Here is a 12,116-nt window from a genome sequence, read left to right as displayed (position 1 = left end):
CTGTCCGGAAGGAAAACTCTCCACACCAACCATCATGTAAATCTCATTCTACACAATGAAAATCCGCCTCCTTCGTTAATAACACGCAAAAATAAAGAAAACAAAATTTTCCTAAAGAAAATCTTACAGCTAAATCAGAATGTGTCACGAATTAAAATGCGCTTCAAAACTGATAAACGGTAAGAACATCCAACTGAGCTTACCATTCTTACAGCAGATAAGGCAGCAATTGCCGGATCGCAACACATGATGCAAAAAGGAACACGCGAAGGAGTTATTTCACGGGGTCATGGTCTGGTTTCATCCTCCACCGATGAAGACGTGAAAATGTCTTTATCAGGATCGTGTAACAAGGATGAAACTATCTCTGAGAGTGACATCTGGGGCATCACGAGTTTTACCGCATACGCCTGAAAGAGCAAACTCCTACACCAATTCCAGTTTATTTAATGATCAGTGCTTGAAAAACAGCCTTTCAGCGGGTGAAAACAGTGTTTTAGAATAGGAATACTACTCATAAACAGTCACAATATTCACAATGGTCACCGAATCCAGCACTGCAGGGAAGATCGTTACTATTTTGCGACTGCACATCACACACTACTCTGAATAAATCTACATTACTATCCGTTCTCCAATCACGACTTCGCAATTTTTCATTACAATTTTACTCAATATAGGCATGACAATGCTCACTCTGATGACTTAATACTTGGGTATTAAGTCAAGTATTGGAACCTTCTTGATGATAATGGCACTAAGGTACTTAGTAGGTAATGAATACAGAGTTGGCTCCACCCACAGAAAACTTTTTTTAAATCTTAAATTAACCTGACTCAATAGTGTAAGCATTCCTACAGAACCCTACCCTCAAAAGAAGGGATTTGATCCATCTATCAGAAGGTCCAAACACATAGCTTCGACAAAAAACTGTCGGGAAGGAAAACTCTCCACACCAAGCCCGTCATGTACATCTCATTCTACACAATGAAAACCAGCCACCTTCGTTAATAACACGCAAAAATTAAAAAACCAAAATTTTCCTAAAGAAACTCTTACAGCTAAATCAGAATGTGTCACGAATTAAAATGCGCTTCAAAACTGATGAACGGTAAGAACATCAACTGAGCGTACCATTCTTACAGCAGATGACGCAGCAATTGCTGGATGGCAACACATGATGCAAAAAGGAACACACGAAGGAGTTATTTCACGGGGTCATGGAACTACTAACAGACTAAGGGAAGAAAAAAAGCACAAGAGCTCCCTGCCACCACCACGCCGTTATTTAAAGGCGCAGAAGGAAGGAATTCCTTTTACAGACCTGCAGTGCGTCCGGGTCGGCCGGAGGCTCTCCCGTCCCGGCGTTAGTAGTCAGGCTCGGCTTCTCGCAGGAATCCTGCCCCGACTCGGAAGCTAAACACACGTCGTAGGAATAGGGCAAGGGTAGCGTGCTGCTACAGTAGTTGTACGGTGCTTTTGAACCCAAGGTGGAATACAGTTCCTTATCAGAAGTTATAAATATGGGAGGGCTCTTGGACTGTCGAAATTTAAAGAAAAAAACAAAAATTACCGTGGAAACAAATAATAAGGACACCACGGAGAGCGACACAACAAGAATGAGGTTCAGATCAGACGTCAGGTGGGACACAGCGTCTCTGTCGCTCAGCTCCGGCAGCGCCTCCTGCAAGCTCTCGGCCAGCACCACGTGCAGCGTGGCCGTGGCCGAGAGCGCCGGCTGCCCGTGGTCCTTCACCACGGCCACCACGCGCTGCTTGGCCGCGTCCCGCTCGGACACGGCGCGCGCCGTGCGCACCTCGCCGCTGTGCAGCCCCACGCGGAACAGCGCCGGCTCCGACGCCGGCACCAGCTCGTAGGACAGCCACGCGTTGCGCCCCGCGTCCGCGTCCACCGCCACCACCTTGGCCACCAGGTACCCGGCCTCGGCCGAACGCGGAACCACCTCGAAAGGAGTCGCCGCCGCTCCCGGAGCCTCTCCCGGCGCCGCAGCGGCTCCGCCTCCCGCCGCTGCCGGCCACAGCACCCGGGGCGCGTTGTCGTTGCGGTCCAGCACGAAGACGCGCACCGTGGCCGTGGAGCTGCGCGCCGGCGAGCCGCCGTCCTGCGCCCGCACGGCCACCGTGAACTCGCGGCACTGCTCGTAGTCCAGGGAGCGCTGCGCGTACAGCGCGCCGCTCCGCGCCTCCACCGACACGAGCGGCGCCGCGCCCGCCGCGCCCGCGCTGCCGCCCGCCAGCCAGTAGCTCACGCGCCCGTTGGCGCCCGCGTCCGCGTCCCGCGCCTGCACGCGCAGCACCAGCGCGCCCGCCGCGTTGTTCTCCGCCACGTACGCGCTGTACGCCGCCTCCTCGAACACCGGCGCGTTGTCGTTCACGTCCGACACCTCCAGCACCAGCTCCGTGCTGCTCCACAGCGCCGGCCTGCCCCGGTCCCGGGCCACCACCGTCACGCGGTGCTCGGACGCCTGCTCGCGGTCCAGCGCGCTCGCCGTCACCACCTTGTACGAGCCGCCCGACGACGCCACGATCGACAGCGGCGCCTCTCCTGACAGCTCGCACGACACCTGACCGTTCTCGCCCGAGTCTCGGTCCCGCACTTTTAGCAGGGCTATCACCGTGCCAGCTGGCGAGTCTTCGGGCACTGGGCTTGACAGCGACAGAATCGTGATCTCGGGCGCGTTGTCGTTCTCGTCCATGATATCTATTTGCACCTTGCAGTGTGATACCAAACCCCCGCCATCCCTGGCCTCCAGGCCAAATATGTATTTGCTCTTCTCCTCGAAATCGAGGGGGCCCGCCGTCCTGACCTCCCCGCTGTCGCTGTCGACAGTGAACAATGCGCTGATGGTGCCGTGGACGTTGCTGAGGGAGTAGGAGACCCGCCCGTTGGTGCCCGCGTCTGCATCTGTCGCCCGTACCCTCAGCACGAGAGACCCTGATGGCAAATTCTCCGCCACTCGCGCCTCGTATACTCCTTTGCTGAACACAGGTGGGTTGTCGTTTAAGTCCGTCACATTGATGTGAACCCGGACAGTCCCGGATCTCGCGGGATCCCCGCCGTCCACTGCTGTCAGTACCAATTCAAAGAAGCTCTGCTTCTCCCGGTCCAATGCTCTCTCCAGCACCAATTCCGGCTGCTTGCTTCCGTCGAGGGTCTCCTTTAAGGCGAGAGAGAACGACGGGTCGCTCGTGAGATGGTACGTCAACAGCGCATTCGTTCCCACGTCAGCGTCCTGTGCCCTCTCCAGTGGAAAGCGAGCACCGGGAAGCGTCCATTCACCAATCTCGAGTTCCAGAGCAGCTTTGCTAAAAACCGGGGAATTGTCATTCACGTCCTCGATCGCCATCTCGACGTGGAAGATATTCAGCGGGTTGTGAACCAGCGCCTCGAAGCTGACGGAGCAGGTCGCCGACTCGCCGCACATCTCCTCCCGGTCCAGCCTCTCATTCACGTACAGGTTCCCGTTCTCCTCGTTCACCGTGAAGTATTGCTTCTCCTCGCTCAGCCGCAGCTTGCGCGCCGGCAGCTCGTCCGCGCTGAGCCCCAGGTCCCGCGCCAGCGGCCCCACGAGCGAGCCTCTGCCCAGCTCCTCGGGGATGGCGTAGCGGACCCGCTCGGCCGCCGCCCGGCCCCACACGCACAGCAGCACCGCGGCCAGCAGCGCTCGCCCGCCGCCCGGCCCGCGCCTCTGCCGCCGCCTCACCGCCATTCTCTGCCCGCAGCGCTCGCCGCGCTCCTGCCTCCTGCCGCTGCCCTGCCTCCCTTCCAGCCGCTCTCGCCGGCGACAACAGAGACCGCTCAAACGCAGCGAGCTCGGCGCGCCGCCTCTCTCCGCCTCTCGCCGCCGCTGCTGCTGCTGCTGTTGGCGGTGCCGCTGCCGCTGTGGCCGGCGCCGGGCGAGCGAGCAGCCTGCGGGGGCAGGACGCTGCGGCGGCGGCGGCGGCGGCTCCAGCGCCGCTCGGCGGCGGCCAACAGCGACACCCGGAGGCGCCGCCGCGCCACTGCAGCCGCCGGATGGCCGCGCTCAAGGGGGCCCGGCTTTGGGCGGGGCTCAGCGGCTGCACCGGCCCCGGGGTCTCTCCCGACTGCAAACACAGCGCAAGAAGCACTGGCTCGGTGTGACTCGAGAGGCGTTATTAAGTCACATGCGCTTTTGGGTGCTTTCAGTTCATGTCCTTTAGTCCCACTGAAATCTCAGATGCAAGTATTCGTGTCAGAGCAACATGGAAAGGAACTAAGTTGGTCTTAAAAAATTCGTAGTTAAACTACAAGAGCAAGGAATGTTATTATAGAAAGGGATGAAGTTGGGAACCTTTCAACTCTCCATCAAGCTTCTTCAATTCTGCTTCCCTTACCTGGGACACATTAACTTGAGAAACAAATCAGCCTAAAGCAAAGCTTAGAGCTTTATTATAAGAATGAATAATGCTTATTATTTTTTTTTCTGAGTAATGAAATGTCTTCTTTTGTGTCTCCATGCCTGAGAACCTTACAGTGAATAAGTGCAAAGGCAATTCTGAGTCTTTCATAGAATCAAATAAAATATGTTTCACATCGGAAACATAAACGGTTCTATCCAAGCAACATGGTTCCTTATTGCTGGATGCCTGTCATTTATTTTCAGCAAAGGGATCACAGGAAAAAAATGACACAGTCCTAGACCCCAGAGATTAAATCTAACTATTTAAAAAAAAAACCCTTTGGCACACCAATTTCCTGGATCAAAGCCAGTCTCTCAGCCTACTCGAACTGCATTCTGAGTCTTCAGACACATCCAACGCTTGGGTCTGGGTGTTTAGACTATGCTCCTAGAACCACCACAATGTATAAGTTTATGTTTCTTATTTTGTCACTTGTAGTAGCTACACAACAAAGGAAACTGTCTTGTAGCAAGTACACAGGACCTCAAACCACATGCCCCAGCCAGAGTAATTTCCTTGGACCACGAAAAAAGAAAAATAACTTGGAACCACAGGTGAGGGCCTCATCAGACTACAAGGACGAATGGAACTTTACACATTTCTTTTATCCATTTCAAACCATATCACAGTAAACTCCTACACTGGCCCTGTCTCTGGATAGACAGACTTTTCTCTGTTATCACACAATACAAATCAAATTTTGAGGACAGGCACTATTAAAAGTCGCTCTCACATGTTTTCAAATCCCAAGAATCATAACACAAATCCATGCACAGCGATTTTTCTGCTCATCACAATAATTTCAGCAATTCTGGAATATTGTAAAAGCTATCATCAGCAGCTCGATTTGTGATCCAGTCATCAAAATATCACTCAAAGGTAACACCATCACTGTCCAGCACATGGGTTTTCTGGAGGATGGCTGACTCTCCTACTCTGAATGCAAGGTTTCCATCTGCGCCCAAAAATTACCATTCCCAGAAATTATCATGAAACTGAAAACAGAAATGGTGAACACACAACCTCGCCCTTTGAGTCCAAATGATGAAATATCAAAAAATGAAGACACACTTTAGACAATTCTCAGAATATCATTAATAAATACATGAATCAAAAACACACGTGTCTCCAACATTACATTCTCACAAACAAATCTCTCCTCAACCCCTTTTGCTCCTCAACCCCTTTTGGTGGAGAGGCGCCATCAAAAGAAAAGGTCCTCACACAGCTTCCCATTGCCGTGGATAATATTTCACTTCTCAACCTGAGTACGTGGCAAGCATAAGTATTTCTTCCAGTAAATCTTCAAGAAAACACCTCTATTAAAACGAGCAAGGGAAGAGGTTTAACTCTGCAAAAAGGAAGGAATCAACAAAGACTCTTGATGATGATGGTCCTAAGGTCAGGCACGGAGCTCGAGTACTTAGCAGGTAATGCATACAGAGTTGGCTTCACCAAAAATTCCCTTTATGGCACTTGCCATAAGAACCTAATTAAACCATTCATTAAAAAACCACAACAACCTGCGAACATACAGGAGGAACCTCCCAGGGCTTCCCACACAGCTGAAGTTAGATGTGATAGGACAAATTTACCAGGGAAGAAGAAAATCACATTGCACAAAAGTAGGGCTGAACACTGAACAGGGAAATGAGCAAACAATGTCTCTCCTGTTTCAACAAACCTCCACACTCAAGTCACAGGACTCTTATCTCCAGTCCTGAACAACATCCAGAGTATCCTCTGACCCTCATAAGCTGCAATAACATATAATCAAAACCCAACTAAAACATCTTTAACATCCACCACCATCAAGCCATCCACATTTACCGGGAAGGGGAGTTGGATTTCTCTGCAAGGCTCAGTAGCCTGACATTTCAGATTATGTCAACAGTAGTAGGTACAGGAAAAGGGTATCTAGGGAGTGAAACATGCAAAAAAACACTCACACGGGAGCTCACACCAAAGGCCATGCCCACAGATCCTCAGTGTAATTTCTTTGTACAGTAAAAATAGGAAAAATGCGAGGAACCACAACTGCGACTCTCATATAACAACTAGGACAAATTGAATTTCTACACCACTTTTACACCTTTAAGAATTTAAAACAAAAAAAAAAAAATCACAGCAAAAGTTTAACCTGCCCTGTACCTACAAAAGAGATTTTTCACCCTGGCCAAACATCGTGCAACAGCAAAGCTACAACCGCAGTCAGTCTTCTTTGAAAGAAAAGAGGTACACAAAATCTCACACGGTCAGAGAACGATCACTGATACTCAAAGGAAATGTGTGCTACTAACTAAAATAAAATACTGTCAAGAGCATAAACGATACTCAGCTCAAAAAGGACGCAGTCATCACAATAACTGCGCATCCTACCTCAGCACATGGCTACCTTTGAATGTACACGATTTGAAAATTTTAAAGTGATGTTAGACACTGGGCGACTAAGTGTTCTTTCAAAAGAATGTCAATCTGCTCAGGAACAGTTGCTGTCGGGGAAACACCCGAGCCTCCAAACAATATAAATTCCACTTGCATTTGATGCAACACATCCATTAAGAATATGGAATGCTGAGAGGAATTACACTTGTCAGGAGTAAAAAAGAAGAAACAAAACGCAACTCTATGAAAACACAAAGAAAAAACCTCCAGCCAAGAGCAACCTCCCTTCTCCGACCGTGCCCAACAAATTTAAGGCTGAACATGGACCCCACGTCCACCTCCGTGCAGCAAGAATCAGCAGGCCCCATCATGCAGATGGAGAGGACCGATCCTTCCTTCTCTGCAGATTTTCCTACGCAGCACATGGACCACGGAAAAAAAAAAAAATGAGAGAGGAACAATGAAGGAAAGCATGGAAAAAAGAATTTGGCCCCGCCGGCGACCCGCCGTCGGCCGCCCGCACCGTCACGTTGTACTCCGGCACCTGCTCCCGGTCCAGCTCTCTCGCTGTCACCACACGGTAGTAGTCCTCGAAGGATTTCTCCAGCCGGAATGGGACGTCCCCATCGATCGAGCAGCTCACCTCGCCATTACTCCCCGAGTCTAGATCATGTACCTGTAACAGTGCGACAACTGTCCCAGATGAGGAGTCCTCAGAAATCTCATTTAGCGTCGACCTCACCGAAATTTTGGGTGCGTTATCGTTTATGTCTGTGACCGTGATCGCGACTTTGGCTGTGTCGAAAAGACCTCCCCCATCTCGTGCCTGCACGTCCAGCTCATAGTAGTTGCCTTCCTCAAAATCCAGGTTCCTGAACAGAGTGATGGCACCCATCTCAGAGTCCAAATGGAATATCTTCGAGGCTCTTTCAGTTATTTTCTTAAAAGAATATGTCACCTGTCCGTTCAGACCCTCGTCGGCGTCCGTGGCCGTGACAGTGACGAGGACAGAGCCCACGGGCACGTCCTCGGGCACACGCACCGTGTACTCCGCCTGGCTGAACACGGGCGCGTTGTCGTTCGCGTCCACCACGGTCACGCGGATCCGAGCCGTGCCCGTCCGTGCCGGATCGCCGCCGTCGCTCGCCCTCAGCACCAGCTCGTGAAACGCCGCCTCCTCCCGGTCCAGCGCCTTGGCCAGCACCAGCTCGGGACGCTGATCGCCGCCGGGGCCCGCCTGCACGGCCAGCGAGAAGTGCTCGTCGCCGCTCAGCTCGTAGCTCTGCAGGGAATTCTGACCAGAATCCGGGTCGTGCGCCTCGGGTAAGGGAAACCGCGAACCCGGCGCTGTCCCCTCGCTTATTCTTTCTTCCACCTCAGCTTCCTTGAAGCTGGGCTCGTTGTCGTTAATGTCCGTGATTTCTACTTCTATTCGGTAAATCTTCATTTCTCCTTCCACTATCAGCTCACAGCGCAGCACGCATTGCTGCACACTCTCGCACAGCTGCTCTCTGTCGATTCTCTCCGCCGTCACTAAATGTCCTGTCTTTTCGTGCAGAGCGAAATACTCCATACTACCCTCAGAAACAATGCGGACGCCTCGATCTCGGATCTCCGGCAGGTGCAGCCCCAGGTCCTTGGCCACGTCGCCCACGAAGGAGCCCTTGGGCATCTCCTCGGGCACCGAGTAGCGCAGCTGCCCCCACGCCGCCTGCCACGCCGCCAGCAGGATGGCGCAGAGCAGAGCTCGCTGCCGCCGGCCCCAGCGCCTCCCCGCCGCGCACATCTCCGCCGCGGCACCGCACCGCGGCCGGCTATTCCCCGCCTCCGACTACCGATCCTCCTCCTTGTTCCACTCAGGCTCCGGCTCAGCGCTCCCGGCTTTTGCTGCCGGTCGTTCCGTCTCGTTGTAGCCCTGGTCCGTTCCTCGGGGACTCTCGCAGACCGCCCGCCGCCGAGCGTGACAGGGAACAACCGATCGAGCGGGTCCGCAGCGGGCGGGGCTGCAGCGCTCCGAGCTTCCTCTCGCTCCTCTCGGTCAACAGCGGCGCCCGCAGCCTCCGCCCGGCACTGCAGGCACCGAGCGCTGCCCAGCGCTGCCTGTCACACGGACAGCTTTCTCAGGCGGCCAAAGTCTTTAGGGAGGCGCATTGCCCAACTCATCGGGCTAATGCCGTCCTTTCTCTAGCCGCCTTCCAGAAAAACATGGAATCGCACAAAACTGAACGTCCATTAGGGAACAACTTTTATGTTCCCTCTGGAGTTCAGCAGCGAACCACCAGTAACAAACAGAGAATTATTCAGCAGCCACTCAAGTCCCAGTACTTTGCTTCAGGGAAGATGGATCAGGCAAGAAAAATATTCACTCACTTTTCCCGAGAACACCATGTAATATTGGTCGATTTTATTTTATCGGTTAAGGATCTGTTTGGAACTTCAGTAATTCCCATTATTTCAGACAACCCAAGCTTTGTAGACAAAATTTTCCCAGTGAACCTGAATACACGTGATACGACCCAAAAAGTCCTAACAAAACTCGTATATAATTTTCGACAGCACAACTGAAAGAAAAACCCTCCCCTACACATCTCACAACTGTGAAGCAGGCAGTATCATGTACCAGGCTTATTTCACTGTTCACTGAAACCTGCAATTTACACAACTACCTTCCCTCAAAAGAAAGAGGGCACATTGAAAGGGAAGGAGAATTCATTATGAGGGAACGACCGGTCACTTCTCTATTGAGTGATCCATCTCCTCGTACTCACTGGAAAGCTGTCTCCATCATTAGAAACCCGCAGTGTTTCAGACAAGTTTCGAAGACAAAGTTCCTCAGATGAACCTCAACATGTCGTGAGGAAAAAGCTGCCATCTAAATCTGACTGCTCTAGGTAGAAAATTAAGGAAAGCAAAATGTAACTCAGAGCATCAACAGTCCTGCAACATTTGATGCACCACAAGCTAAAATGTAAGAGACATTACACTGAACCAACAAGTGAGACAGCTGATGAGACCAGAACTGGCTGCGGGCACTGGAGGCTGTTAGAGAGACACGGGACAGCATTCTTGTCCAATGAAACACAGACCTATACGAGGCATACCAAAACACAACCGAAGCAGAAAAGCAGAACGCTGCATGCCCTGAGGAAAGACTCAGGAAAAAGAGTAACCGGGTTTTACAGACCTGCGGTGCACCGGGATGGGACGCCGGCTCTCTCGTGACAAGGTCGCTGCTCGGGCTCGGTTTCTCGCAGGAATCGCCGCCCAGCAGCTCCTCCGCCGACAGGATGGGCAGCGGCGGCGGCGGCGGCCAAGCGGCCTCGGGCACGGCGCGGGCCGGCGCCGCCACGCACAGGTTGTAGGAGTAGGGCAAGGTGCCCTCGCAGAAGTCGGCCGGGAAGGCGGCGCCGGCCAGCGAGAAGCGCTGCGCGCCCAGGCAGCGCAGCACGGCGGGCGGCCCGGCCCGGCGCAGCCGCGCCAGCACGGCCAGCGCCACGCTCAGCACCAAGAGCGCCGACAGCAGCGCCAGCGCCAGCACCAGGTAGAACTGCAGCTCGGCCGCCGCCGCCGCCTCGGCGCCCGCCGGCCGCTCGCTCAGCTCCGGCAGCGCCTCCTGCAAGCTCTCGGCCAGCACCACGTGCAGCGTGGCCGTGGCCGAGAGCGCCGGCTGCCCGTGGTCCTTCACCACGGCCACCACGCGCTGCTTGGCCGCGTCCCGCTCGGACACGGCGCGCGCCGTGCGCACCTCGCCGCTGTGCAGCCCCACGCGGAACAGCGCCGGCTCCGACGCCGGCACCAGCTCGTAGGACAGCCACGCGTTGCGCCCCGCGTCCGCGTCCACCGCCACCACCTTGGCCACCAGGTACCCGGCCTCGGCCGAACGCGGAACCACCTCGAAAGGAGTCGCCGCCGCTCCCGGAGCCTCTCCCGGCGCCGCAGCGGCTCCGCCTCCCGCCGCTGCCGGCCACAGCACCCGGGGCGCGTTGTCGTTGCGGTCCAGCACGAAGACGCGCACCGTGGCCGTGGAGCTGCGCGCCGGCGAGCCGCCGTCCTGCGCCCGCACGGCCACCGTGAACTCGCGGCACTGCTCGTAGTCCAGGGAGCGCTGCGCGTACAGCGCGCCGCTCCGCGCCTCCACCGACACGAGCGGCGCCGCGCCCGCCGCGCCCGCGCTGCCGCCCGCCAGCCAGTAGCTCACGCGCCCGTTGGCGCCCGCGTCCGCGTCCCGCGCCTGCACGCGCAGCACCAGCGCGCCCGCCGCGTTGTTCTCCGCCACGTACGCGCTGTACGCCGCCTCCTCGAACACCGGCGCGTTGTCGTTCACGTCCGACACCTCCAGCACCAGCTCCGTGCTGCTCCACAGCGCCGGCCTGCCCCGGTCCCGGGCCACCACCGTCACGCGGTGCTCGGACGCCTGCTCGCGGTCCAGCGCGCTCGCCGTCACCACCTTGTACGAGCCGCCCGACGACGCCACGATCGACAGCGGCGCCTCTCCCGACAGCTCGCACGACACCTGACCGTTCTCGCCCGAGTCTCGGTCACGAACTTTCAGCAGAGCCACCACGGTGCCTGTCGGGGAATCCTCGGGCACGGAGCTCGAGAGGGACAAAATTGTGATCTCGGGCGCGTTGTCATTTTCGTCTGTAATGTCGATCTGCACTTGGCAGTGATTGGTGAGGCCACCGCCGTCTCTTGCCTCCAGGCCGAAGATATATTTACTCCTGTCCTCAAAATCGAGGAGACTCGCCGTCCTGATCTCCCCGCTGTCGCTGTCAACTGTGAACAATGAAGGGACGTCGTCAGGGACATTGCCAAATGCGTAGGAGATTCGCCCATTGGAGCCTACATCTGCATCCGTCGCCCGTACCCTCAGCACCAGAGACCCTACCGGCAGATTCTCCGACACTCGCGCCTCATAGACGCTTTTGCTAAACACCGGTGGGTTGTCATTTGCGTCTGTCACGTTGATGCGAACCTGAACAGTCCCGGACCTTGCAGGTTCTCCACCGTCTACCGCCATCAGCACCAATTCAAAGGAGCTCTGCTTCTCTCGGTCCAACACTTCCTCCAATACTAATTCTGGCTGCGTGCTTCCACCAGGGTTGTCCTTTAAGGCCAAACTGAAGGATGGGTTGCTGGCAAGCCGGTAAGTCACCAGCGAGTTGCTGCCCACATCCGCATCTCGGGCAATCTCCAAAGGAAAACAAGCACCGGGAAGCGTCCATTCACCAATCTCGAGTTCCAGAGTAGCCTTCCTGAAGGTCGGGGAATTGTCATTCACGTCCTCGA

The 12,116-nt window shown here is 54.9% G+C and overlaps 2 protein-coding genes across 2 annotated transcripts; both read right to left on the bottom strand.

Annotated features, from left to right (window-relative positions):
• Positions 1–287: 287 nt before the first annotated feature.
• LOC121365469 (protocadherin gamma-B5-like) lies at positions 288–4,594 on the bottom strand. Its single transcript, XM_041489674.1, has 2 exons — positions 1,325–4,594; positions 288–380 (listed from the first exon to the last, which is right to left on the bottom strand). Exons 1-2 carry the CDS (start codon positions 3,728–3,730, stop codon positions 288–290), a joined length of 2,499 nt encoding a protein of 832 aa, XP_041345608.1. The 5' UTR covers positions 3,731–4,594.
• LOC121365470 lies at positions 3,820–11,960 on the bottom strand. Its single transcript, XM_041489676.1, has 3 exons — positions 9,751–11,960; positions 7,287–8,658; positions 3,820–4,106 (listed from the first exon to the last, which is right to left on the bottom strand). The coding sequence occupies exons 1-3, from the start codon at positions 11,845–11,847 to the stop codon at positions 3,820–3,822; spliced, it is 3,756 nt and encodes a 1,251-aa protein (XP_041345610.1). The 5' UTR covers positions 11,848–11,960.
• Between the last annotated feature and the right edge of the window lie 156 nt (positions 11,961–12,116).

Source organism: Pyrgilauda ruficollis, unplaced genomic scaffold (genome assembly GCF_017590135.1).
Source record: "Pyrgilauda ruficollis isolate IOZ18807 unplaced genomic scaffold, ASM1759013v1 scaffold951, whole genome shotgun sequence".
NCBI classification, from domain to species: Eukaryota; Metazoa; Chordata; class Aves; order Passeriformes; family Passeridae; genus Pyrgilauda; species Pyrgilauda ruficollis.
Note: the sequence above shows the minus strand (reverse complement) of the source record. Positions and strands in the feature narration are given on the sequence as shown.

Bases quoted from the DNA above. Each gene is read 5' to 3' on its own strand.
- LOC121365470 (XM_041489676.1), bottom strand. From the start codon at position 11,847: ATGGCGGTAGACGGTGGAGAACCTGCAAGGTCCGGGACTGTTCAGGTT. The intron at 8,659-9,750 runs TGAGTTACATTT...GAGGATCGGTAG, and splicing joins TTGCAGGACTGTTGATGCTC to TCGGAGGCGGGGAATAGCCG. The intron at 4,107-7,286 runs GTTCCTCTCTCA...CTGTGTTTGCAG, and splicing joins TTTCCATGCTTTCCTTCATT to TCGGGAGAGACCCCGGGGCC.
- LOC121365469 (XM_041489674.1), bottom strand. From the start codon at position 3,730: ATGGCGGTGAGGCGGCGGCAGAGGCGCGGGCCGGGCGGCGGGCGAGCG. The intron at 381-1,324 runs GTCTGTAAAAGG...GTGATGCCCCAG, and splicing joins CCGACCCGGACGCACTGCAG to ATGTCACTCTCAGAGATAGT.